The following is a 25,444-nucleotide window of genomic DNA, read 5'->3' as shown; positions in this document are numbered from 1 at the left end:
TGGGTCTGGCTTCAAGCCTTAGGCTTCTGATCATGTGAGCTCTTCACGTGGCTTCACATGAGTCGCTTAACCGTTTTGTGACTTGGTTTTTTCTTCTGTAAAAGAAAAGTCATTGTATCAACCAACAGGGCTCTCTTGAGGGTGAAATAAACTAATGGACTAAAAATGTTTGACACACAAGGTAACAAGCGGCTATTTGGGATCATTGTTATTCCTCATAATTTGAATTCGGGATAGGAGATTGACATACGATATAATCACCAGGCAGAAAGAATTAAACGTAGAATCCCCCAGTTGCTTTAAGGCGGGCCCGCCAGCTAGGAACCTAGATGCAGTAACAACAAGGAGAACACTATTTGGGGTCCAATCAAAGCCATACTCAGAAAATCTCTTTTGTCTTTTATTGAAAATAAATGAATCAGGCAATAGATAAGCAAGAAAAGGGAGTAAAATGAACCTTAGGAAGAAGTTTAGAAAAACGAAAGGAGGGCGCCTGGGTGGCTCAGTCGGTTAAGCGTCGGCCTTTAGCTCAGGTCATGACTCCAGGGTCCTGGGATCGAGTCCTGCGTGAGGCTCCCTGCTCAGGGGGGAATCTGCTTCTCCCTCTCCCTCTGCCGCTTCCTCCGCTTGTGCTCTCTCTCTCTCTCTCTTTAGCTCTTGCTCACTCTAAAATAAATAAAATCTTTTTAAAAAGAGAGAAATTAAAGTACTTACCAGCAGCTTTAAAACTACATCTAATAACTAAACCTTAGGCACAGTTCTTTTTTTTTTTTTTTTAAAGGTTTTATTTATTTATTTGACAGAGATAGAGACAGCCAGCGAGAGAGGGAACACAAGCAGGGGGAGTGGGAGAGGAAGAAGCAGGCTCCCAGCGGAGGAGCCCGATGTGGGACTCCATCCCGGAACACCAGGATCACGCCCTGAGCCGAAGGCAGACGCTTAACCGCTGTGCCACCCAGGCGCCCCTAGGCACAGTTCTTTATAAAGACTAGTTAAATAGACAAATGTCTGACTAGTCCCCTGGAAAAAAAGAAAGAGAACATACAGAGATACAGCATCGAAAGGATAAATGTTGACTGAATGACATTTACAGAGGTGATTTCTAAAACAGACGATGTACACCATTATGATAATAAGTGTGGGAATCTGAATGAAAGAAATCCTTTCCAGGGAAAATGTAATGAGTCAGATTGACTCCCAGAAAGTTAGGAGACCTGAATAAATAAATAACCAAGGAGGAAATTGGAAACCATGTCCAAGATGAAGGAAAGCAGGGTTCGGGTTAGTTAGACACGGTTTCATAGAGGACCCTGTAAAACGTCAAGGAGAAGCTAAGTTCTTGTATTGAAACCATTCCAGAGGAGGGTTGGCAAACCTTTCCCATAAAAGGCTGGATAGTAAAGTCAGCCCTGAGCTCCGCTCTTACAGGATGGAATCAGCCTCAGATAGCAGGGAAACGTCTGGGCCGTGATGTCTCACGTGTTTGTGCTTGTTGGCGGGGATCGGACTGGACTGGGCCCATGAGCTGTGATTTGCTGACCCCGTTCTAGAGCACGGAAGGAGGCAATCCATATGGCCCTGGGTACATCGGAGGTGTGACTGGAAAGCCCTGGAAGGGGTAGCTCTTTTTTAAGATTTTATTCAATTGAGAGAGAGAGAGAACACGAGCGAGGGGAGGGGCAGAGGGAGAGGGAGAAGCAGACGTCCTTTTGAGCAGGGAACCCGATGCAGGGCTCAATCCCAGGACCCCAGGATCATGACCTGAGCTGAAGGCAGACACTCAACCGACTGAGCCACCCAGGCGCCCCAGAGGTGGCTTGATATAATGAAGTTTCCTTGAGCTCCTACAAACAGGTCCTATCTTTTCCCACACACAGAAAGTCTAACTTTAGCCACCTTCCTCACATTATCTCACCCTGTCTCGTGGGTTAGGCAGCACGATGTGTTGGCAAGAACTCAGGTGGACCAAACACAGCTTGGACATTCGTCCTGGGATTGCGTGTGCTGCAAACACGCTTGTCACCCAGACACCAGGACCGCCTTGCCAAATTGAGAGCTCGGGCAGGAATGACCTCGGAGGGCCTGGCCAGCTCGGAAATTCTCCTGTGATCCCACTTTGCGTTGGCAGTCCTTTCAGACACCGCACTGGAGCAGCACTAGGTGTGGGAAGATTTCCTGTTCCAGTGGCCAGAAGCCCCCTGCACCGTTCAGATTCCCTGCACAGGACACAACCAAGTCTCCCTGTTCTGTCGGCCTTCTGTCCCTTCTTCTGCATGCTCATTTCCTCCTTGATAGAACAACGTTTCTTGCTTTGCTTTAAAAGACTTGGGAGGGGCGCCTGGGTGGCTCAGTCGCTAAGCATCTGCCTTCGGCTCAGGTCATGATCCCAGGGTCCTGGGACCGAGCCTTGCATCGGGCTCCCTGCTCAGCGGGGAGCCTGCTTCTCCCTCTCCCACTCCCCCTGCTTGTGTTCCCTCTCTCGCTGTGTCTTTCTCTATCCAATAAACAAATAAAATCTTTAAAAATAAAATAAAAATAAAAGACTTAGGAAACGAAAGACACCAAAGCCTGTCAATAGCTGTTAGCCTTAAAATTAAAAAAAAAAAGTTCAACTGCACTGTTCATAAAACAGCGGCATGACAGCCCCGAGGCAAAATGATAACTGTGCCTCAGGATTCCAGGCCTACAGGGGGTTGTAAGTTCAGAGTACTCGGTTCGTTGATGAGTCCCTCGATGGGAAAACCAGTCTTAAAAGGCGGAGCTCAGCACTGTGCCTTCGCAATTGTGAAACCGTGACTGTCTCAGACCCAAGGGTACGTGGGGTATCCCACAGTCTGGGTTCCATGGCAAGGGGCCTCCGTCCGGCTTACTAAGGCTGGAAAACATGGTAGTTAGGAGGCGTCTTGCATCTGGTTCTCTGGAAGCAGAGCCTGACACAGGGATCTTTCAGTCGTTTGTCCAGAGGGTGCCCTCGGAACAAGGAAGCTGTGAGAAAATAGAGCCAAGGGAGGAGGTAAGCAAAGGTGTGGTTTTAGCTGAAGTGTAGCCACAGGCCGATGCGGGCCTATGAGTGACAACGCCAGGTTGTCGCTTGAAACGATGGGTAGTAAGGAGGGCACGTATTGCATGGTGCACTGGGTGTTATACGCAACTAATGAAGCATCAAACTTTACATCGGAATCTGGGGATGTACTGTATGGTGATTAACATAATATAATAAAATTAAATTAAAAAAAAAAAAAAAGAAACGAGGTCAGGCTTGCCTTGAGGAACAGCGATTGGCTGTGGGCTGCTACCCACCCTGGGAGGGGAGGACGTGCAGTTCGACCCTTCAGGCTCTCTGGCCCAAAGGGGCTCTCCCCCAGCCGTGGCACTTCCCCAAAGAAGAGTGAGCTCTTGGACACTGACACCGACATGGCCAAGAGATCGTGCCTCTGCCTGGGGGAACGGGGGGGGGGTAGGGGCAGCATCTGCTCCAGGGGTCAGGAGAGGCTGGGAGTGGCCTGGTAGCGTTTGTGACCAAGCTTGCTTTTGTGACTGTGTTTCAGACTGCATGTCAGGCCCCTGTCCGTTTGGGGAGGTCCAGCTTCAGCCCCCAACATCGGCGCTGCCCACCCTCAACAGAACCTTCATCTGGGACGTCAAAGCTCACAAGAGCATTGGTCTAGAACTGCAGTTCTCCATCCCTCGCCTGAGGCAGATCGGGCCCCGGGAGAGCTGTCCGGACGGAGTCACTCACTCCATCAGCGGCCGCATTGATGCCACCGCGGTCAAGATCGGGACCTTCTGCAGCAACGGCACTGTGTCCCGCATCAAAATGCAAGAAGGGGTGAAAATGGCCTTACACCTGCCCTGGTTCCACAACCGCAACGTCTCTGGCTTCAGCATCGCAAACCGGTCTTCCATAAAACGTGAGCACGCCCCTCCATCCCCGTGAAACCTGCAAGCCCCGCCCCCTGCTCTAGGTCAGAAACGGGCCGATGTGCACACTATTGTTTGATTCAACCTGAATACCTCGAAGGAAGATCCCACACTTGCAGAAGTGGTGTGGATCTCCTGGTGTGAGCCCACCCTTTTTTAGTAAACAAACTGTGTGGCCACCCTCTTTCCTCGGTCCTCTGGGCTCATAAGGTTTGTTTTCAGAACCTGAAGCGGGATTGGCTGCACAGACCTCCCTTGATTACCCCGTTGCTGAGTTCTTTGTCCCGTCTTCCAGCCCTTTCACGTTTCCGGTAATTGTATCCTTGGTGTGCCGGAGCCGGTTCACACCCGTTCGTGACAGCTAATGGTTGAATGTTCAGGCATTTTGGGGGCTGATGCTAAACAGAGCCGTTCATAGAAATACATGATGTAAACTTATAAAGTAAATTCGTTTAGAAACAAAGGTACTGGAGACTCAAAACTCAACACTTGCTCATTATTCGCGACATGTCACTGTCATCTGTGCTCCTGAGGTTATTGGGGTCGATCGTGCCGTAAGTGGGGAGCTGCTGCCCGTCTGCTCCGAACTCTGCATCCATATCATGTTGGCGGCTTGGAATCAGCCGTGGTGGGAGTATTTACAGCAAGGACATGGGCAGGCACTACAGATTAGGGCTTTGTTTTCCCCCCCCGGCTGGGTCGGTCATTCAGCATTTAGTCACCCACCACTGATGTAGGCGTATCCGGGAAAAGACCGCACACAGAGCTCAGGACCTGAGCGTCGCTGTCACGGCTTCCTAACCCTGCTGCCTCCCAGCCATGGATAGCCGCGCCAGGGTCTAACCGCCTCCTGTTCTTTCTTGTTGGGGTCCTCCGCCCAACAGGACTGTGCATCATCGAATGTGTGTTTGAGGATGAAGGCTCGGCAACGCTGATGTCTGCCAACTACCCAGACGGCTTCCCCGAGGACGAGCTCATGACGTGGCAGTTTGTCATTCCCCCGCACCTGCGGGCGAGCGTCTCCTTCCTTCGCTTCAACGTCTCCAACTGCGAGAAGAAGGAGGAGCGGGTCGAGTACTACATCCCGGGCTCCACCACCAACCCCGAGGTGTTCAGGCTGGAGGACAAGCAGCCCGGGAACATGGCTGGGAACTTCAACCTGTCTCTGCAGGGCTGTGACCAAGATGCCCAAAATCCAGGGATCCTCCGGCTGCAGTTTCAAGTTTTGGTCCAGCATCCACAAAATGAAAGCAGTAAGTGAGCCCCACTTTCCTTTCCCCTCCTCCTCCAGCTCCTTCTTTCCTTCCTGGATAGTCTGCTTGGCGTGAGGTTCCCTTTGCTATTTCTTATCTGTGGTTTCGGGAGCACTTGGACTCTGGACCCTATAAGAGTTTCGGGAAGTGCGTTGCCAGGCGGTGAGACAGGCTCGTTGTTGAGCGCCTGGCATGCCGCTCCACTTCAACTCCGTAAGAAGCAAAGGCACACTTGCGTTCAGGCTGTTGTTTTTAACAAAAGTGTTGGAAGGCTTCTTTCTTTTCTTCTCTTTTCTTTCTTTCTTCCTTTCTTTTTTTTTCTTTCTTTCTCTCTCTCTCTTCCTTCCTTCCTTTCTTTTTTTTAGAGAGAGAGCATGAGCAGTGGGGGGAGGGGCAGAGGGAAAGAAAGAGAATCTTAAGCAGATTCCACGCCCAGCACAGAGACTGACGCGGGGCCCCATCTCACCACCCTGAGATCATGACCTGAGCCAAAATTAAAAGTTGGGCTCTTAGCTGACTGAGCCACCCAGGCATCCCCAGAAGGTTACTTTCTAGATCACATGTCTTGACCCTCAGTGTGAACCAGAATGGCACCAGCACCGTCAGCAGTGATAATGATAATGAACCCTGTTTGATTGGCCAAGTGCCCCATACCGCGTACACACTCCATGCCAAGCCCTGACCTAAGCACACCACTTAGCCTCAGCTAACCCTTATTACAGCCCTATGGGGAGGCAGGAATTATCCTCAATTACTGGTGAAAAACCAGGAGGTTCAGAGAGCGTTTGGAACTAGCCCCGCATCACGTAGCTTGTCAGGACCAGAGCAAGCTCAGAACCCAGAGCCTGTGCTCTGGACCATTCTGAACCCCAGGTGGGTTGGTGAGAACGAGGTTCTCAGATGCCATGAACCCAGAGAAGGTGAGTCAGGGCCAGGACTAGGGCAAAGTGCCCAGCATGCAACGTGGAAGGAGGCACCCGCTCTGAGGCTTTGCTGTTCTGGAGACGCTCACCCTCAGGGTCGTGTAAATACAAGGTCAGCCCCTGAGGGCGAGCGCCTCCTTGAACTTTGCTCCGTGGGGAGCAGTGTGGATCTTGAAATCAAAGGTATGAGACGAGTTCAGAGGGGCTGTTCCTGGATCCCGTCTCTCTGCTGGAGTCTGAAGGAACAAGTGTGTGACAAGTGGTCTTGAGCCGGTGACATGGGCTCAGAGTGCGTTCTGTCTCGAGGACGGAGTCTCAGCCTTGTTTTCATTAGTATTTACTTCAGGAAGTAGGCGGAGCCAGGCAGAAATGGTTAAGTGGAAACAGGAGCCGTTTATTTCATAGAGCCGATAAACATCTGGAAAGCGACAGTGTGGGACCCGCCCGAGGGGTTGCCCGGCTGCCTCGGGAATACCTTCTGGGTTTTTCCGGAAGCTGCAGCCCCAGTGTAACCTAAGACAACGCCTTTTGATTTACAATAACGGTGTAGAAGGCGTCACCGTGTGTGTGTGTGTGTGTGTGTGTGTGTGTGTGTGTGTGTGTGTGTGTGTCCGCTAACACATTTTTGTGATTCCACTGTCACAATTTCATCATCGCAATGTTGAAAACAGCCACGCAAGCATCTGGAGACGGTGTGGGTTTGGGGTTAGGAGACCGAGGGATTTGTTGATCTTCTCTGCTGTGGTGAGCGCGGCCGGTTTACTGCATTTCCCAGAACAAGAACTGAGTTGATTCGCGACTCCTCGAATTGTTAAACAGGCTTTCACCAGTGTCAGGAAGGGTCTGGCTTTAGTTGCCAGGTAAGTAAAGAGTGGTTAACTGCAGTTTAACACTGTTTGGTGGTGTCGCGGCTTCAGGTAAAGTGTAGGGTCTGCCCGTGTGGATTTGAATCCCGGTTCCCCTACTTACCAAGTGACTGTGGGCCAGGCACTTAACCTGTGTGTGACTCGGTTCCCCATCTTAACATAGAGAGGATGGGCCCACCGTCATAGGGGTGTTTGAAGGATGAAATGAGGTGCACAGAGCCTGGCGGGTCGTAAGCGCTCTTTGAGTGTTGTCCCGCAGAGTTCCAGATCAAGGAAGGGATACAGGTTTGAGAAAGACACAACGCTTGTCCTTGGAGACAGACTACAACCCAGAAGAGATAGGCAGGAGGTCACTTCACGGGAGTCTCACTGGTGTGGCGCGGGATTCAGGGTTGCAGGAGGCTGGCAGGAAGTCCAGGGGGAGACTCACAGCAGAGCCTGGTGCTTTTCAACCAACGCGGGAGGGCCAGATGGTTGGTGCCCCTCATTGCCACAGTCAGGGGCTCTGTGTGCTTTTTCTGCTGTTTCTTGGCCTTGGAGATGAGAAAGAAGCAGCTTGGGGTGGGGAGGGGCTTCAAGAGATTGAGCCCCTTGGGTAGGAGCCTCTGCCCTTCTTTCCCCCACGAGTGCAGAGCCAAACGTCCTACCGCTGGTCCCCCGTGGAGACCTCCCTCCTGCCGCACCTCCCTGAGCCCGGGCCAGGGCCTCTTGCCCCTCGCTTGTCCTCCTCTGCCCCCAGGAGAGGAAACAACTGCCCACACCAAAACCACTACTCCAAGAGCGCTCACGGGAGGGATTGCATTCATCACGCACCGTGTCGTATTTATCCGTCTGCATGTCTGTGTCCCACCAAACTCCTCCCCATCAGAAATCTGTCTTATTCCTCTGTCTTCCCATACCCACCGCAGTTTCTGGCACAGAAATCCTCATCCTAATCTCAGGAGGCAGCCTCTTGCCCAAAGTGACTCAAGAACCAGATGCGGGATCCAGTGGCACAGCCCGTCGGAAGGGGCGGGTGGCTATGCCTCGGTGGGGGTACCCGGGAGACTGGCTGTTCCAGGAAGTCAGATGAGGGGAAGAGCCTGAGAAAGAACAGCAGGAGACCTCCTCAAGCCTAGAGATGGGCTGTCAACAGCAACCACGCAAAGCCAGAGCCTCAGCAAAGGCGGAGGCAGCCATCAGAGCCCAGCCAGCACCCAGGACCCTCGTCATCCACAGCGGGACCTGACCACAGTGGGCCCGCGCTGCAAAAAGAACAAAATGAAAACAATCTCTTAAGGTGGGGAGCAGGCAGGTGTTACCTTGAACCTGATTGTCTGCTCCCCAAAACCCTGCTATCCACCCTCTCTCTACTTTGCTCAAGAATATCAGATAGGCTCCAACTAGACACGGAGTGGACCCAGTGAAGTCCTACAGGGATGTCTTTCCATGGCTTGACCACAGACACCCTGTGTCATGGGATGAGGAATGTGGGCTGCCCTGGGTCGGAGGAGTAACCCATCCGGCCTCTTGAGACCATGTTTGTGAGCCCTGATGACTTATGTTGTCCAATGCACACAGCTCAGCCGGGTTCCAGAGCTGGGTTCACCTTCATCTCTACCAAACAAATCTTATTTTTCAGTGTTCTATTCTGCACTCTCTTTTTTATTTTTCGATAATACAATACAGTTGACCCTTGAACAACGCAGGTTTGAACTGCATGGGTCCACTTATACAAAGACTTTTTTTTCCCCAATAAATACAATCTAATACCATGAAAGTATTTTCTCTTCCTTATGATTTTTTTTTTAAGATTGTATTTATTTGACAGAGAGAGAGAGAGAGAGCAAGCATGAGCAGGGGGAGGAGCGGAAGGAGAGAGAGAAGCAGGGTCCCCGCTGAGCAGGGAACCCAATGATGCAGGACTCCATCCCAGGACCCCGAGATCATGACCCAAGCTGAAGGCAGGCACCCCCTTTATGATTCTCTTAATAACAATTCCTTTTCTCTAGCTGACTTTATTGTAAGAATACAGAGCATCATACACATGACATACAAAATATATGTTCATCCACTCTGTTACTGATAAGGCTTCTGGTCGACAGGAGGCTATTAGTAGTTAAGTTTTGGGGGGGTCAAAAGTTTTATGGACATTTTCAACTGTGGGAGGGGGTCCGCGCCCCTACCCTACACAGTTCAAGGGTCAACTGTACCACCCTGTCATACCAGCTGTTAGTGCCCCATCATTTCCTCGAGCTATACAAACTAATTTTGTCCCTCTTGGAGTTTCGTCCTGATAGTCACGGTAGAGAAACAACGTCTCTATTGTCTCCTGCAGCCTGTTCCTCCTTTTGTATCATTTCTGCAAGGTTCAAGTGGCCCTGTGGGTACTGATCACACACATTCATAGTAGTTTGCCCCACTATATGGTTCCCTTTAGCCGGAGCAGACCGCTAGCCTGCTGCTTTATGCATTCTCCTCCAGCTTTTCGAAGGTATGTTCACTTGCTCTGAAAATACCAGACACGCTAGTTTCTTCAAAACCCATGGGCTTCTGGGTTATCATGACTCAGTCTAAGGTAGATGAACAGGAGTTTCCAGCTTGTTCCACGGCGTGCTTCCATGAACCAGTCTGAGTAAATGCTGGTTGGGGAAGCAGTCGTATGGCTTCTTTTTCAGCTTCTATAGATCCCCAGAAGCCACCTGGAGCCCTTAATGAAATGTGGACTCTGTTTTTGGTTTTGGTTTTTGTTGGGTAATTCAAGCTCGGTGAGTCTTACATCTGCCCTGGCAGAGTCGACGCGTACTGTGGCCTGTGACTTATTCCCGTGGAGCCCATTTTTCTTTTAAAGCAAGAAATCTCGGGGCGCCTGGGTGGCACCATTGATTAAGCATCCAACTCTTAATTTCAGCTCAGGTCATGATGTCAGGGTCGTGAGATCGAGCCCCATATCCACCTCTGCGCTTAAGATTCTCTCTCTGCCTCTCTGCCCCCCAGCCCCTCACACACACACACACACACACACACACACACACACACACTCCAAAATATAAATAAATAAATAAATAAATAAATAAATAAACTATCTACAGGTTCTACAAAAATCGTTGGGGGTCTTTTTGAAACTTCAGGCAATAAGCTAATCTCAAGGGTTTCCAGTGTCAGGAAGTATCAAATAGTGAAAGGTTGTCTTTTTTTGGGAGGGTGAGCAGAGGTGTCTTTTCAAACCTCCAGCTCAAGTGTTAATTACAGGAAGGAAACGTGCAGTGTTGTAGAAACAATATGGGATCCCTTGCCATGGGAAACATCCATTAGTTCCTAGCCTGGAGCAAATACTTGGAACCTCTCTGAGGTCTCTTTCAGCTGTGAATTGGTGACACTCACACCTGTCGTCCTCCTCCTGGGGAGGGTAGGATAAGGCAACTTGTCAGCACACTCAGGAGACACTGAGTAAAATCTGCCTTATCTTTTTATAGATTCACAGATGTAGATACTGACATTTCCCTTTAAAGCACCCACCTCACCTGTGACAGGTGACAGCTGCCTCCTTCCCTCCTGTCCAGACCCCTGAAGCCACCTGTGAACACAAGCCTTCGGCAACGTGGGAATTTACCGTGTCTACCCCGAGAGCCAACCAAAACTGTGGAAAGAAGCCACATCAAATTTCTGACAAATGGGCTGTGTCTGTAGAACTGGAAAGCCAGATACCTGGCGATGTATGAACCCGGAGGCCAGGGTCCTCCTGACGCTCCCCGCGGAGCAAGGTCCATCTTGCCCCAGAATCAGGATCGTTTTCCTCAACAAACGCCACTGTCTGTTTTGGCTCAAGTGTGGGGTGTCTCCTCACTGTCCTTGATCCTTCTACAGTGACCTTCAAAAGAAATATGAACTCTAAAAGCATGGGACCATTCCGCACCCACCAGAACAGCTAAAATGTGAAAGGTTGGCAACACCAAATGTTGGCAAGAACGTGGGGCACTGGAACCCGGACACATGGCTGGCAGGAGGGTACAAAGGCACAATCACTTGAGAGAACAATCTAGAGAAATGAAACTGTAAGTCTACTCAAAGATCTATAAAAGGATATGTATACAGCAGTTTTACTCATCATTGGAAACAACCTACATCTCCATCAATCTAGGAACAAACAAGTGTGGTATATTCATTCTGTGGGACACCACTCTGCGATGACAAGGAAAAAGCGACTGATATCCACAACAACACGGATGAGCCTTAAATACATTTTCTTGAGGGGAAAAAGCCAGACAGGAGAGTATATATCCTATGATTCCATTTATAGAAAGTTCTAGAACAGGCGAAATCTGCAATGGTAGAAATCAGAAAGTCATGGCCTTTCTGGGGCATGACTAGAAGTCAAGCAAAATTGATCGGAAAGGAGCACAAAGGACCTTTCTGGGATAATAGACATGTTCTAGATTTTGCTCTGGGTGATAAGTATGATGTATATGTAAAGTTGACAAAGCTCTTCACACTGAACACTTAAGAACTGTGCATTTTACTGTATGTAAATTACATGACAAAAAAGTCCAGGAAAGCTATAGCCAGTGGTTAGCGAGTTTGGGAGTCAGGCTGCTACTGGCGAGCTCTGTGACTTGGGACAAGTTACTTAACCTTTCTAAGCTTCAGATTTGTAGTTTATAAAATCGACATGTTGAAAGCAGTATTACCTTAAACAAATCTAAACTTTGAGCGTCCCAAAGGAAAGGTCCATTTATGGTGGCAGGCCATCACTGGAGTACCGTGTGGGTCGTAAAAACAGGCCTTCCATCAATATTTAAGAAACTGCCTTTGAACTAAAGCAAGTCTGACAAATTTGGTGCATTTCTAATGCACATCAAGGGACAACTTTGCTCTCATCTTGGGATCAGATGGCTGTTGGTAGGTTTTTTCAAAGGGGGCATCATCCATATCTGAGCTTCCGGAAACCAGGCCCAGGGTTCCCACGGTTTCTTGTCTGCTCTGCACGGCCACCTGCCAGAGGAGAGGAAGCTGAGGTCCACAGAGGCCATGAGCATCGCAGAAACAGCACAGGCTTTGTAATCTGGAAGATGTGGACTTGAATCCTAGTCTCACCATCTCCTGGCCCTAGTTTCCCTGTCTGTCAACTGGGTGTGATGAACCCTGCTATGCTAGATTGTGTATTTGTTCCAAAATCTTCACCACCCCTTCCGGGGCAAGATTAGATTCGCTACCCCATTGGCTACACGCTTGGCCACGTGAGTTTGCTTCTACCAATGAAATATGAGTGGAAGTGAGTGTTTCCCCTTCCAAGCAGAAGCTTCAGCACCCATCCTCTGGTTCACCTTTCAAACTCTGTCAGGGGACTGACGTGTCACAGAGCCTTCTCCTTTGGCCCAGACCTCAGAATTAAAAAGACATGGAGCGCCTGGGTGGCTCAGTTGGTTAAGCGTCTGCCTTCAGCTCACGTCCTGATCCCGGGGTCCTAGAAACAAGTGCATGTCAGGCTCCCTGCTCACTGGGGAGCCTGCCTCTCCCCCTGCTCATGCTCTCCCTCTCTCTTTCAAATAAGTAAATAAAATCTTAAAAAAAAAAAAAAAGAAAAAGACATCTTCCAGCGCTACAGCCAGCTCACAATGGATGTGTAAGGTGAATGAAAAATAATTCGTTGTTATCCTAACCCTTCGGATATGGGGACCATTTGTTACTGCAGCGTAATTTAGCCTGAGCTGACTGACACACTCCCTCTCCAGGATATCATGAGGATTAACAACCTGACGCATCATGGCCTCTTGACCATGTGCCAGATAATGCAGGTTATAGAGAGCCCTGAAGTTCACTTTCTTTTTTTTTTTTTTTTAAGATTTTTTTTTTTTTTTTTTTTTTTTTTATTTATTCGACAGAGATAGAGACAGCCAGCGAGAGAGGGAACACAAGCAGGGGGAGTGGGAGAGGAAGAAGCAGGCTCCTAGCAGAGGAGCCTGATGTGGGGCTCGATCCCATAACGCCGGGATCACGCCCTGAGCTGAAGGCAGACGCTTAACCGCTGTGCCACCCAGGCGCCCCTGAAGTTCACTTTCTGATGGGAAAAGCAGACAACTAATTGGAAAATGAGGACTTCCCATTAAAGAGAGACTCGCTTCCTTCTTAAACCACACTGTAATGGCATTTAAAACATTTCTAAAAGCATAAATTCCAAGGGAAATGATAAATGGAAAGGAAACAATATTCTAACATTTCCCAGCATGGGACGCAGAGAAGTGACTGATTTAGCAGACCTGAAAGTGCAGAATCTAATCTCACAGTGGGAAACACCGAGAAGAAACTTTCAAAGGCAGGAATTGGCAACAAGTCACCTTCAGAACAGGGACTAAAAGTGGGGGAAGCCACGCCAGCCCCAGATCCACCAGGCAGCCCCGGAACACTCCTCCCCCGGGCAACAGAAGATAGGAGTTTCTTCCCTGGAGAAGGGACGTTTTTGACCCAAAGATCCCAGTTGCAATGAAGGTAAAGGTGCTGAACACAGGCGGCTTGAGTAAGATTGATGTGCTGACTCTCGAGGCCCCATCCTGCTTCCTTCGTGGGAAGCCCTGAGAGTGTTTCCTCCGTTTGGTGGATGGTGGGCTCTTCTCTGGGGGAATCCAACGAACCCAAGAGAAGAGACTTGAACATGCAGATGTTACGGGATCCCCAGGAAGCAATCTGGTCAGATCACCCTCGAGAGGCTCAGTCAGCCAGCAGAGGTATTCCAAATAGTGTGTGATGCCCTGCTCTTGGCTCCTCTCCTGGGGTAACCACAGTTACGGATTTGTTATATTTCTCTCCAGATCTTGTTTCTCTTCATTTACATACATAAGTACATACACTTAGAAATGGCGATTACATTTGATGCCGAGACTGTGTAATCGATCGATGTCGTAGTGTACATATCGTCCTACACTTGCTGTTTTGGTCAATACTGTATCTTGGAAGTTCTTAGATCAGTGTATTTAGATCTCCCTCTTTTTTTTTTTTTTAAGATTTTATCTATTTATTAGGGAGAGAATGAGCGAGCATACGCACAAACAGGGGCAGCGGCAGAGGGAGAGGGAGAAGCAGACTCCTCGCCGAGCGGGGAGCCCAGTGCGGGACTCGATCCCAGGATCCTGAGATCACGACCTGAGCTGAAGGCAAACGCTTCACGGACTGAGCCATCCAGGCGCCCCTAGATCTCCCTCTTTCTTTCTAAGTGCTAAATAATATTCTGTTCATGAATGTTCCAGAGTATTTAACCCTTCCCATATTACATGGTGTCTGTTTTCCACAGTTCCGGAGCTGCCGTGCAAACACAGGCAAATAGTCCCAGGTCACACCGCTGGGGTCCCAAGGGTGCAGGCTTTCATCCTCACCTTCTACTCTTCGTTTTAATTTGCTTTTCTGTGATGACGAGTGGTATTGCAAGTGATACCAAGAGCTCTTTATATTTTGAATATGTGAACATTTCAGTTTCCCTCTCTGTGAACTGCTCCATCCATCCATCTGACAAGTATTTCCTCCTGATGTGTCCCTTGTCCTTCAGTGTTTTGGCACCTATTGTCAGATCCCTAAATCTTTTTTTCTTTTATAATTTACACTCCACATTTATAAGGATATTCTCTTTGCTTTGAAATACCAGTCTTATTTTATTCTTTTACTCATGGGAGAAATAGGTCCGGCCCAGCCAGGAGTGGTCCATCTTTTTCTCATTTATTTGAAATATAGCACTTATTAGAGACTAAATTATAATATTGACGGAATAATATCTGTGAATAATAATAACATCTATGAAGAAATACAATATCTCTGAATCTTCTATCCCCATGCTAATGCCACATTGCGGCTAATGACTCTTCGTAAGAGGAGAATATTTCAATAAACAGTGGCAAATCTCACGTGTTAACTATCACGCAGCCACTAAATTAGCGAATATTTTCAAAGACTCGTGAATATGAAAACTGTATGCAACAATAAGTAAACCTGTGGAAAGTAATAAAGTAAAAGCTGAGTATAAAAGTTTGTATATACTCTTAAGCAGTTGAAAATATGCATGCATATGAACAAGGACTAAAATGAATTCAAAGCAGTTAAATATGGGTGGTAGAAATTCAGGCCATTATTTTTCTTTTTAAATTTCTTCCAAAGTTCTTGTATGTTCTTTTTTTTTTTTTAAGATTTTATTATGTGAGAGAGAGAGAGAGAATGCACAAGTGGGGGAGGGGCAGAGGGAGAGGGAGAAGCCGACTTCCCAATGAGCAGGGAGCCCAATGCGGGGCTCGATCCCGGGACCCTGGGATCATGACCTGAGCCGAAGGCAGATGCCTAACTGACTGAGCCACCCAGGCACCCGCTTGTATATTCTCTTAATAATAAAACATGTTGGGGGTGGGGGGATGGGCTAGCCCAGTGGTGTGTATTAAGGAGGGCACATATTGCATGGAACACTACATCAAAAACTAATGATCTACTGTATGGTGACTAATATGGCATAATAAAAAAATAAATAAAAAATTTTAAAAACAAATAATAATAATAATAATAATAATAATAATAATAATATAATAATAAAACATGTTTCCAATGGTCCACAGCCTTGAGAGGTTTTGTGCTAATTTTCGCCCCTTCGCGGGGTGGCTGCTGATCCCTGTTTCAGACCTGTTTTCCCTTCGTGGTTTCAGATAAAATCTACCTGGTCGACTTGAGTAATGAGCAGGCCATGTCGCTCACCATCGAGCCGCGGCCCATCAAGCTTAGCCGCAAGTTTGTCCCTGGCTGCTTCGTGTGTCTGGAGTCTCGGACCTGCAGCAACAACCTCACCCTGACCTCCGGCTCCAAACACAGGATCTCCTTCCTTTGTGATAACCTGACTCGCCTGTGGATGAACGCTGAGAAAACCATAAGTACGCCCCCGTGGTTAGCACCATCCTCCGTCGCTGTGGGCCGCTCTCGCTGCCCCGCCGCCGTGTCTTCTTAGTGGGGTCTGCTGGGTGGGCTGTATGTAGTGTGATCCGAGATGTCGTCCTTGGTGCAGGGTGAGCAAGGGCAGGCAGCAGACAGTGAGGTGGGGATGTGCCCTGCTAGGACCAGAGCCTCAGTGGGAGCGGGCATCCTTCAGAAGTGCATGGCACTCGCGAGGTCATGCTCGTGTCCTCTGCCCAGCCTTCCAGCATCTCTCCTGAGATCCTCTCCTCTGTGTAGCCTCCCCACCCCCCATGCCCCCCATCCCCGCCTCCAGACTCACCGTGCACTTGTCTCCTCTTGCATGAGACCGAGAGTCTTGAGGTCAAGAATTGTGGCTTGTTCCATTTTTTTGTCCCTTTAGCCCCTGGTGGTGCTGGACATGTATTAGTCACGTAATAAATGTTTGATGAATGGAGAACAGCAAAACCCCTAGTCCCCTCCCTGCTGGGCCGGCAGGACCTCCAGCATGGATACTCTTAGAGTTTCTACGATGCAGCCGCTGGGGCCACAAGACGCGAGGCAGCCTTCCCCGCTAGGAAGTGGCAGAGCTGGGTCGCCAGCTGGTACCTCCCCGATGCCATCCCTGCTCTGACCGCTGCCCCAAGCTACCTCCCCACAGTCGGGGACGTTGGGAAGCAGGGTGGAGGAAAAGCCTCTGCCCTGCCCATACTTAGCATCTGAGACTCAGAGACACAGAAGAGAGGCCGACACACAGGAAGAGAACACCGCACCCCTAAATACTTCCCAGGTGTTGGTGTGCCAACTTAGGGCAGAGTAAGAACGTGAGACGGAGAGAGGGGCAGCAAGCAAAGGAGCATCAGGGAGCCTGGAGTGGGGGACGGAGTGGGAGAGGAGAGACCAAAGGGAAAAGCAAGAAAGCCTGGGGCGGTCTCTACAGCTGGGGAGGACACACCGCCGGTCTGCTCCCTGCCCGGTACCATGAGCCCCTCTTTTCCAGGCTGCACGGACCACCGGTACTGCCACAGGAGGTCCTACTCCCTCCAGGTGCCTGGGGACATCCTCCAGCTGCCTGTGCAGCTGCACGACTTCTCCTGGAAGCTGCTGGTGCCTAAGGGCAAGCTGAGCCTGGCTCTGGTGCCCTCCCAGAAGCTGCGGCAGCACACGCAAGAGAAGGTCTGCAACACAAGCTTCAGCTACCTGGTGGCCGGCGCCGTCCCCGGCCAGGACCTCTACTTTGGCTCTTTCTGCCCTGGAGGCTCCATCGAGCAGATCCAGGTGAAACAGAACATCTCGGTGACCCTCCGCACCTTTGCGCCCAGCTTCCAACAAGAGGCCTCCAGGCAGGGCCTGACCGTGTCCTTTATACCCTTCTTCAAAGGTAAGGAGGTCTCCCCCTCTCCCTCCCCATCTCCCTGCCCCTTGCTTGGTTGGGCATCCCTCGTATTTTGCTTCTGTGATCGTCTTCATTAAGTTGTCAACTTCAAGAGTAGGGAGAGCTGAGCGGGCTGGGCCTCTCCCCAAGAAATCTGCAAGGTGGCATGTCCTCCTCCAGACTTCACCATTCACCTAGTGTGGAACATCCCAGGAGTTAGAAGTAAGACTCTGACAGTGGGAGGTGACAGTTGGCAGGTAGCAGAACAGATAATCAGGTTCAAGCCTTTTTTGGAAGCAAGCAGGGGCATCAGGGAGAGCTAACCAAATAGTCCCGGGTCCCAGATGTGGAAGGTGGTAGCGTGAAAATCCTGACGCAGGCGTTTTTGTGAGTCGGCTTTGGCAATTCGGCATGTGGCACGGAGTGCCCAGAGGAAGGCAGACGGGGGAGAGATGGGTCTCCAGAGCGCCAGGGTCCTGTTCTCAGCACAGGGGTGCAGCCCGTCCTGCGAGGCCAGTGGGGTCTACACCCCTCACAACGGTGAGCTCTCCCGTGGTTGGTTTTCAAAGTCACAGTCGCCATTACAAGTGGGTCCAACTCAGAGGCCATTTAAAAATTGACCAAGACTTTTATCTGAGGTTTACTTCATACTTTGTTCCCAGAGACTCGAGTGGGGAGGGAGACGAATCTTTGGGCAGGAGATTAAGGTCAGTGCAGGCTGCCTGATAATCTCCCCAGCTCCCCGAGAAACTCCTTCTGGGGAGTCTTGGGAAACAAGCCCTACCCTCCTCAGTGTGGAACGTTGGAGTGCCATCTCACCGGAAGCTCAGGTGGTGTGTCTGTCGGAGGTCTTCGGCTGTGTATTTCTACCATTTTTCCCAGAACCGGAAGCAGTTTAATCTCAGAAATCGCTCTCTAGCAGTCCCACCGTGGAGCAGAGTGTCCGGTGAATCTTAGCTATGTCCAGGGTGTTTCTGAAAGGAAGCTTTCAGAGATGACCAGCGGTTTCGTGAACTAGCCTGGGTTTCTCTGTTGTTGTTTGGTTGATTGGTTTTGTTCAAAAGACCTGAGCACCAAACCTGAGACTCTAATCTTGTGCTGACCAACGGTCACTGGCCACATGTGGCAGTTTATATTTAAATCAGTTACAAAATTTAAAATTTAGCTCCTCAGTCCCATCGAGCACATTTCGGGTCTTCCACAGACACAACATGGCGGTGGCTATGCGCTTGGACAGTGCAGATACGGGCACCCAGGAGATATTGTGGGTTCAGTTCCAGACCGCCGCCATAAAGCAAGTGAAATGAGCTCTTTGGTTTCCTGGTGCATATAAAAGTTCGATTTACACCATATTGTAGTCTAGTAAGTGTGTAATAGCACTGTGTCTAAAAACACAACGTACGTGCCTTAATTTAAAACTTCTTTATTGCCGGGGTGCGTGGCTCACTCGGTAGAGCCTGAGACCCTTGATCTTGGGGCTGTAAGGTCGAGCCCCACACTGGGTGTAGAGATTACTTAAAAATAAAATCTTTGTAAGCAAAAACAAAAAGAAAAAACAAAAAACCCCAAACAACAACAAAAAAAACTTCTTGCTAAAAAATGCTGACCATCATCTGAGGTTTTAGCAAGTTGCAGTCACTGATCACAGATCACCGTAACAAATATAATGGAAAAGTTTGAAATGTTGCAAGAATCCCCAAAACGTGACACAGAGACACAAAGTGGCAAATGCTATTGGGAAAATGGTGCCACAGACTTGCTCGATGCAGGGTTGCCACAAACTTTCAATTTGTTAAAAAAAATAAACAAAACAAAACAAAACACGCAGAATCTGCAAAGCGCGATAGAGCAAAGTGTAATAAAACGAGATGAGCCTGTGAAGAACTTTTCTGTCATTGAAGAAAACTCTAGAAAAGTCTAGATAGGTTAACATCCATTTTGATTCAGTGAAACATCTTGCATGGCTTCTCTCTCCCCTTTCCTGCAGAGGATGGTGTTTTCACGGTGACCGCAGACACAAAAAGCAAGGTCTACCTGAGGACCCCTAACTGGGACTGGGGCCTGCCGTCCCTCACCTCAGTGTCCTGGAACATCAGTGTGCCCAGCAACCAGGTGGCCTGCCTGACCTTCCTCAAGGAGCGGACCGGCGTTGTCTGCCAGACGGGGCGTGCGTTCATGATCATCCAGGAGCAGCGGAGCAAGGCCGAGGAGATCTTCAGCCTGGAGGATGATGTGCTCCCCAAGCCAAGCTTCCACCACCATAGCTTCTGGGTCAACATCTCCAACTGCAGCCCTGTGAGTGGCAAGCAGCTGGACCTGTTCTTCTGGGTGTTGCTTACCCCAAGGACTATGGGTAAGGGCCTGCAAGGTCTTGTGGGGGTAGGGGTGGACAGCAAATTGGCAGCTGAAGGGTAGGGGGCAAGCCTGGGAGGCGAGTCAGAAAATGGGGATTTGGGTCCTGGCTGGCATGTATCAGTCAGCACTTGCATCAGTAATGCTACATAACAAACCACCCCAGAACTCACTGGCTTAAAGACAGCATTGATTATTGCTTACATGTTGGCTGGGCGATTCTGGTGTGAGCTGGGCTTCTCCGGGTTCACTCACTCGTGCACCTGTGGGCAGCTGCAGATGGCTAGAGGACTCTGCTGATCTTGGCCATGCATTCTCACACGGGCCTTGGCCATGCATTCTCACACTACTGGGCCCAGCCACGATCAGCTGGGATAACTAGTTTGCTTGGCTCTCCTCCCCATGCTCCCTGACACTCCAGCCTGGGCCTTGTTCCCATGGCAGAGGCAGAGAGATCCCAAGAGAGTCTGGAGGAAGCATACAAGGTCTGTTGATGCTTGGGTTAGGAACTCACACCATCCCTTCTACAGAATTCTTTGGGCCTGCCGCAATTCAAGGGGTGAACAAATACACTCCACCTCTTGGTGGGAGGAGCTGTGGAGTCACATAGTAAAAGGCCATGTTCGGGGAGGGAGGAGAACCAGGGCAATTTTATCATCCATCTATCACTGTCATTTACTATTAATCTCTGTCTGGCATAGGGGAAAGCTCTTCACTCCCTTCACCTTCCTCGTCTTAGAGGGAAGATGGTAGTAAATACCTCATAGAAGTATCATTGGGGATTCAAGTGTTGGGGGTTCAAACGTGGGGGTCTGGAAAGCGTGACACAGAACGTGGTGCTGGCATTCTTTTTTTAAGGTTGTATTTATTTATTTTTAGAGAACAAGAAAGCGTATGCGCATATGTGTGCTCGCGCAAACAGGCGGAGGGGCAGAGGGAGAGAGAATCTCGAGTAGACTTTGTGCTAAGAATGCAGAGCCTGACGCTGGGCTCGATCTCATGACCCCGAGATCATGACCTGAGCCAAAATCAAGCGTCAGACGCTTAAGCGACTGAGCCACCTCGGCGCCCCTTGGCACTGGCATTTTTTACTGAGTCCAGTGAAACACGGGAATCCACTGAACGCCCTCGGTGGCAGGCCTCATGCTCAGAGTTGCAGGATCTGCTCAAGAGCCTCCAGTGAGGAAATGCATGTGTGGCAGGGCAGTCGTGGTGCGGCCATGTTTGCCTTTATTCCAAGGTAGTCGCAGATCACCCAGAGTGTTGGAACCAGAAGGGACCGTGGAGGTCGTTTCTCCCAGCCCGTTCCCTTTCTGGTGGTCAGAGACACTGCGGTGTCTGCCCAAGTCCACACAACTGGTTAGCAGGAAGAGAACGGATGCAAACCAAAAGCCATGAGTGAGAAGCTCTCCCCTACTCTCAGATTAGCTCCTGTGTTTTCTGACTCTCTTACATTCATTTTCTGTCATTTCTTTAATTTTTTTATTTTTTTAAGATTTTATTTATTTGATAGAGACACAGCGAGAGAGGGAACACAAGCAGGGGGAGCGGGAGAGGGAGAAGCAGTCTTCCCGCCGAGCAGGGAGCCTGATGTGGGGCTCAATCCCAGGACCCTGGGATCATGACCTGAGCCAAAGGCAGATGCTTAATGACTGAGCCACCCAGGCGCCCCTGTCATTTATTTCTACTTATTTTTTTTTTTAAGTTTTACTTCTTTATTTAAGCAATCTCTATACCCACTGTGGGGCTTGAACTCATGACCCCGAGATCAAAAGCCACACGCTCCTCCAGCTGAGCCAACTAGGTGCCCCATTTACTTCTATTTCTCTCTTAACTTCTCCTTTTTTTTTTTCTTGTTGAACACACGAGAACTTCTAAATCCCTGTTTGGTGCAGGGCTCCCTGTCTGATTTACTTCCTTTGTCCTTTGTACCACTGTAGGAAAAGGACAGCACAGATGAAACGACCCTGTCCTTAGCGCCCTCACTTCTGACTCCTGCTTCCTGCTTTCCCCGACAGCTCTCTGCCCTGCTCTCCCATCTGAGCTGTGGCGCCAGGGTGAACACACCCTGGGGTAAGCCCACAATAGCCTTTGGAGGGGATCTGGTAGGGCCTCCCGTAGGTTTTAGTTCTCTGTTACTGCCTCACAAACAGACCAAGATTCAGTAGCTTAGACAAAAACCATTTTGTTTGCTCACAATTCCGTGGGTCAGGAATTTGGACAGGACACAGCGGCGTGACTCTTCTCTGCTCTTGGATATCTGGGGCTGCCGCCAGATGCCTCGAACAGCTAGAGGGTGGGGGATGGTTCACCGGGGGACAGGCGTCTGCCACCGTGGTGCTTTCCGCCGGGTTCCTTGGTCAGTTTCCCTCCCGGAGTCGCCACACGGTCGGCTTGGGCTTCCTCACAGCATGGCGGCCGCAGCATAGGCAGACTTCCTACATGGTGACTGACTGGCTGCCCCTCAGACAGAAAGTACAAGAAGTTGCCAGGCTTCTAAAAGGCCCCAGCACCAGCAGGTCAGGAAGAGTCAAGAAGAAGGGAAATCGACTCCTCTCGCTGTGAGGAGCAGCATGTGTGTACGGGAGGGAGGGGCGGGATGGCGGCCATCTCTGCAGACCGTCTGCCCCAGTGCATCGTCCGCCTCCCCACCCCCACGTCTCTCATCCCTCTCCCTCGTGTCTCTGCTCACAGACCTGACTGTCATCATCATCGCGGTCGTGGGAGGTGGCGCCTTGCTGCTGTTTGCCCTCGGACTCATCATTTGCTTTGTGAAAAAGAAGTAGGTGGAATTTCTCAAACTGTCTTCAGCCGATCTGACGCCTCCTTAGATCACACAGACCAGAGCTGTCGTTAATTATTGACTTTTCTTGCCTCCCATTCCTCTCCCAGGGATCGCTGTTAAATGCAGCCAGATGTGGGTTATGCTTGGAGGGGGGCAGTGGGGGCAGAAGACGCGGCTGGTGACATGGTGGCCTGCGGTTTTCACGCAGCGGTCTCAGCACGAGCCCCCTGGGAATCATTTCCTGTCTGCGCATCAGACAGTGGTCATCACGGCGATGACCGTAGCAGGAAAATGCTCCCGTCAGCCCGGCCGCACCAGGCCTCTGAGCCTGCGTCCTCTGTCACGTGGAGAGCGAACCCACGCCACCCCAGCTGGCTCTCCTCCCCTGTCTTAAACTTTTTGTGCGTGTTTATTGGACTCCGGACAGGTACCAAAAAGCGAGCCCCGTGGGCGAGAGGAAGGAAGGCCCAGTTACCTGACTCACCTCACCTTCCACCCCCTCAGGATGACAGCGGCTGTTTTGTGAAGGCAGTGTTGACCTTTTGAGACACGACGCGCGCCGCCACCAGATTTTTATCAGTTCTGCGCGTAGTTCTGATTAAAGCCGGGAGGGAGAGGGAAATTGCTTTCCTTAACGCAATTCAACCTTGCAACAAGCTAAAGAGATTTTTTTTTTTTTAACTGGGGCCGTGAGCAAACCACCGAAATTCCCGATCCACGGTGGAACTGTCTAGAAACATCTCCACTGATGAGGAAGGGGCTGCCCGCGGCAGATGCAGGGAAAAGCCTCTTCTCCGTGAAATGGGATTGTACAGCTCCCACACAGGGGGAAAGGACTTCTTTCAACAAATGATCATTTTGTGGTTTCTCTAGGAAACGTTCTTGTCTGGGGGGCAGTCTCTGCCGGGCCCCTGCTTCTTCATCAGGAGGGAACCGGGCTAGCGGAGGGTCTCTGAACTGCCCCGCTTCTGGCCTGAGCAGAACACTGGGGGGGGACAGTCAAGGCTCCGCGGAGCACAAAGGAGGGGCGTGTATCTCAGGGCTTTAGGCAGGAGCCTTTGGAAGCCCTCCTCCCTGCCACTCAGTGTTACAAGCTAAATGTACTAGATTATTTTTATCTCAGGAAAGGACAGGGAGCCTGTCCACAGTCAGTGAGCCCTCAGCCCATTATGTTAATTGAGCTAATGTCCTCCCTTTGAATCACCGGTCAGCTAAAAAGCCAGCATCCCCCGCTCTTGGCTCATGGAGATGGAGGGTGAAGCTTTGTTTTCCGGCGCGGAGAGCGCTAATGCCCGTCCACACCCAAGTACCAAAGAACATTAGGAAGCAGATGTTAATGGTGTTATCCAGGCGCTCTGGCGTGCCCCAGCCTGACCGTTGTCTTCTTTTGAGCTCTTTCCCTTTAAGCAGGCTGGCCCCCTTGTGCAGGCTACTGCTGAAGGGACTGGATCCCTCTGCTAATCCTGAGTCCCACTGTCCCCAACTCCAACTGGAAGCTAAGATGCAGCCTTGCACCCCGAGTCTCCTCTGCTCTGTCATTTAGAATCCAGATGGTTAGAGCCCCACGCAAAAGAGGGATGAAGCATTAGCTATGGGAAAGACCACGTCCTAGAGGGCTGGCGGAGGCATGACCACGCCGGACGCGGTTGGGCGGAGGCACCACCCTTTCTCCTAGCGAGGAGGGGCTGGTTGTCAGGTGTTCCCACCCCTGGATACCCTGCAGCCACTGAGGCAAATCCAAGCGCAGACAGTGTTAAACGAGCCCTCTCTAAACCACGCTCTGCTCCCGGTTTCCGCTGTGAAGCCTGGAGACAGAAGCTGGTCCCTCCTACATGTTCCCGAAGGACAGTAGTTTCAGCTTCAAGGGCTAAGGGATTTGAGGGATGTGGGGGAGACATGCGAGAACCCTGAAGGGCCCCATTTCTAATAGGGCTCTGCAAGGGGGGCACAGCTAAGGCGCTGCTCTTCCTGACCCTTGTCTTGCTCTCCTTCTCTCAGTAGAAAAAAGAAGAAAAGCAAACGCCCACCCGTAGGCATCTACAATGGCAACATCAACACCCAGATGCCGATGCAGCCAAAAAAGTTTCAGAAAGGACGAAAGGACAGTGACTCCCACGTGTATGCTGTCATCGATGACACCATGGTGTATGGGCACCTGCTGCAGGATTCCAACGGCTCCTTCCTGCAGCCAGAGGTGGACACCTACCAGCCCTTCCAGGGCCCCATGGGGGACTACCCCCCTTTCCCACCCCCCATATGCTCCAGGGCCCCGACTGCAAAGCTGACCACAGACGAGCCACCCCCTGCCTTCCCTGCTGAGTCTGAGAGCGAACCATATACCTTCTCCCACCCCAACAACGGGAACACAGACGTTCCCTTGCTGGACACTCATGAGCCAGAGGATCCTGGGGAGTAACGGGGACCCATCCCAAAGACTTTGCCTAAAGCAGGGCACTAAGACACCCTTTTAGGGGTCTCAGGCAGAAATCCTAAAGAGGAATTCTATGGAAGGAGCAGCAGGAGGCTTTCTAGGATGCCACCGACCTCTGATTTCCAAGTGGACTCATTCCAGTGATGGGATGTTGAAAGTGATGAAGCCCGACCCGGATACAATCATCACAGTTCACGTCCTTCTAAACTTAGGGTGGGTTGTGAACCAGCCCGTAAGGAGAGAGAAGACCTGTGAGTCACCCCGCACGAGGTGGCAACAAGTTCTGGATTTGGATCTGGATCTGGACCTCTTCAGGGCAACCATTCCAGTCCCTCAGAGCCCATCCAAGGTCCCTGCTCCCACTGGAGCCCCCTGGATGAAAATGACAATGTGCCTTATTATTATTATTATTTATTTGGTGGGCCTGTCTGTTTAAGAAGTTGAATGCGTAACCACATAGGTCTTTCTACCTGACATGGTGACAACTCATGCGAACTGGTTGGATGGCTGGGTCTTGACTTCTCCCGACCACTAGATAAACATGTGCCTGTGCCCCGGAAGGTGGGAATGACTTGCAGTCTGTCCAGCCGACGCAGGACGTGTCTGCTGGAGGGCATTGATAAGCAACTTCCTGACGCTGTTGCTT

The 25,444-nt window shown here is 50.4% G+C and overlaps 1 protein-coding gene across 1 annotated transcript in view; it reads left to right on the top strand.

Moving 5' to 3' along the window:
• The window catches only part of CDCP1 (CUB domain containing protein 1), a 54,485-nt gene extending 29,702 nt beyond the window's left edge, over positions 1–24,783 (top strand). Inside the window, exons 3-9 of the mRNA XM_034658169.1 lie at positions 3,549–3,911; positions 4,806–5,174; positions 15,615–15,836; positions 16,856–17,236; positions 19,218–19,583; positions 22,277–22,364; positions 24,369–24,783. Coding sequence (XP_034514060.1) covers positions 3,549–3,911; positions 4,806–5,174; positions 15,615–15,836; positions 16,856–17,236; positions 19,218–19,583; positions 22,277–22,364; positions 24,369–24,783 — 2,204 coding nt within the window. The remainder of the gene's footprint in view (positions 1–3,548; positions 3,912–4,805; positions 5,175–15,614; positions 15,837–16,855; positions 17,237–19,217; positions 19,584–22,276; positions 22,365–24,368) is intronic.
• The last annotated feature ends 661 nt before the right edge of the window (positions 24,784–25,444 follow it).

Source organism: Ailuropoda melanoleuca, chromosome 4 (genome assembly GCF_002007445.2).
Source record: "Ailuropoda melanoleuca isolate Jingjing chromosome 4, ASM200744v2, whole genome shotgun sequence".
Classification (NCBI taxonomy): Eukaryota; Metazoa; Chordata; class Mammalia; order Carnivora; family Ursidae; genus Ailuropoda; species Ailuropoda melanoleuca.
The sequence above is the reverse complement of the archived record's forward strand: the minus strand, read 5'-3'. Positions and strand labels throughout refer to the sequence as shown.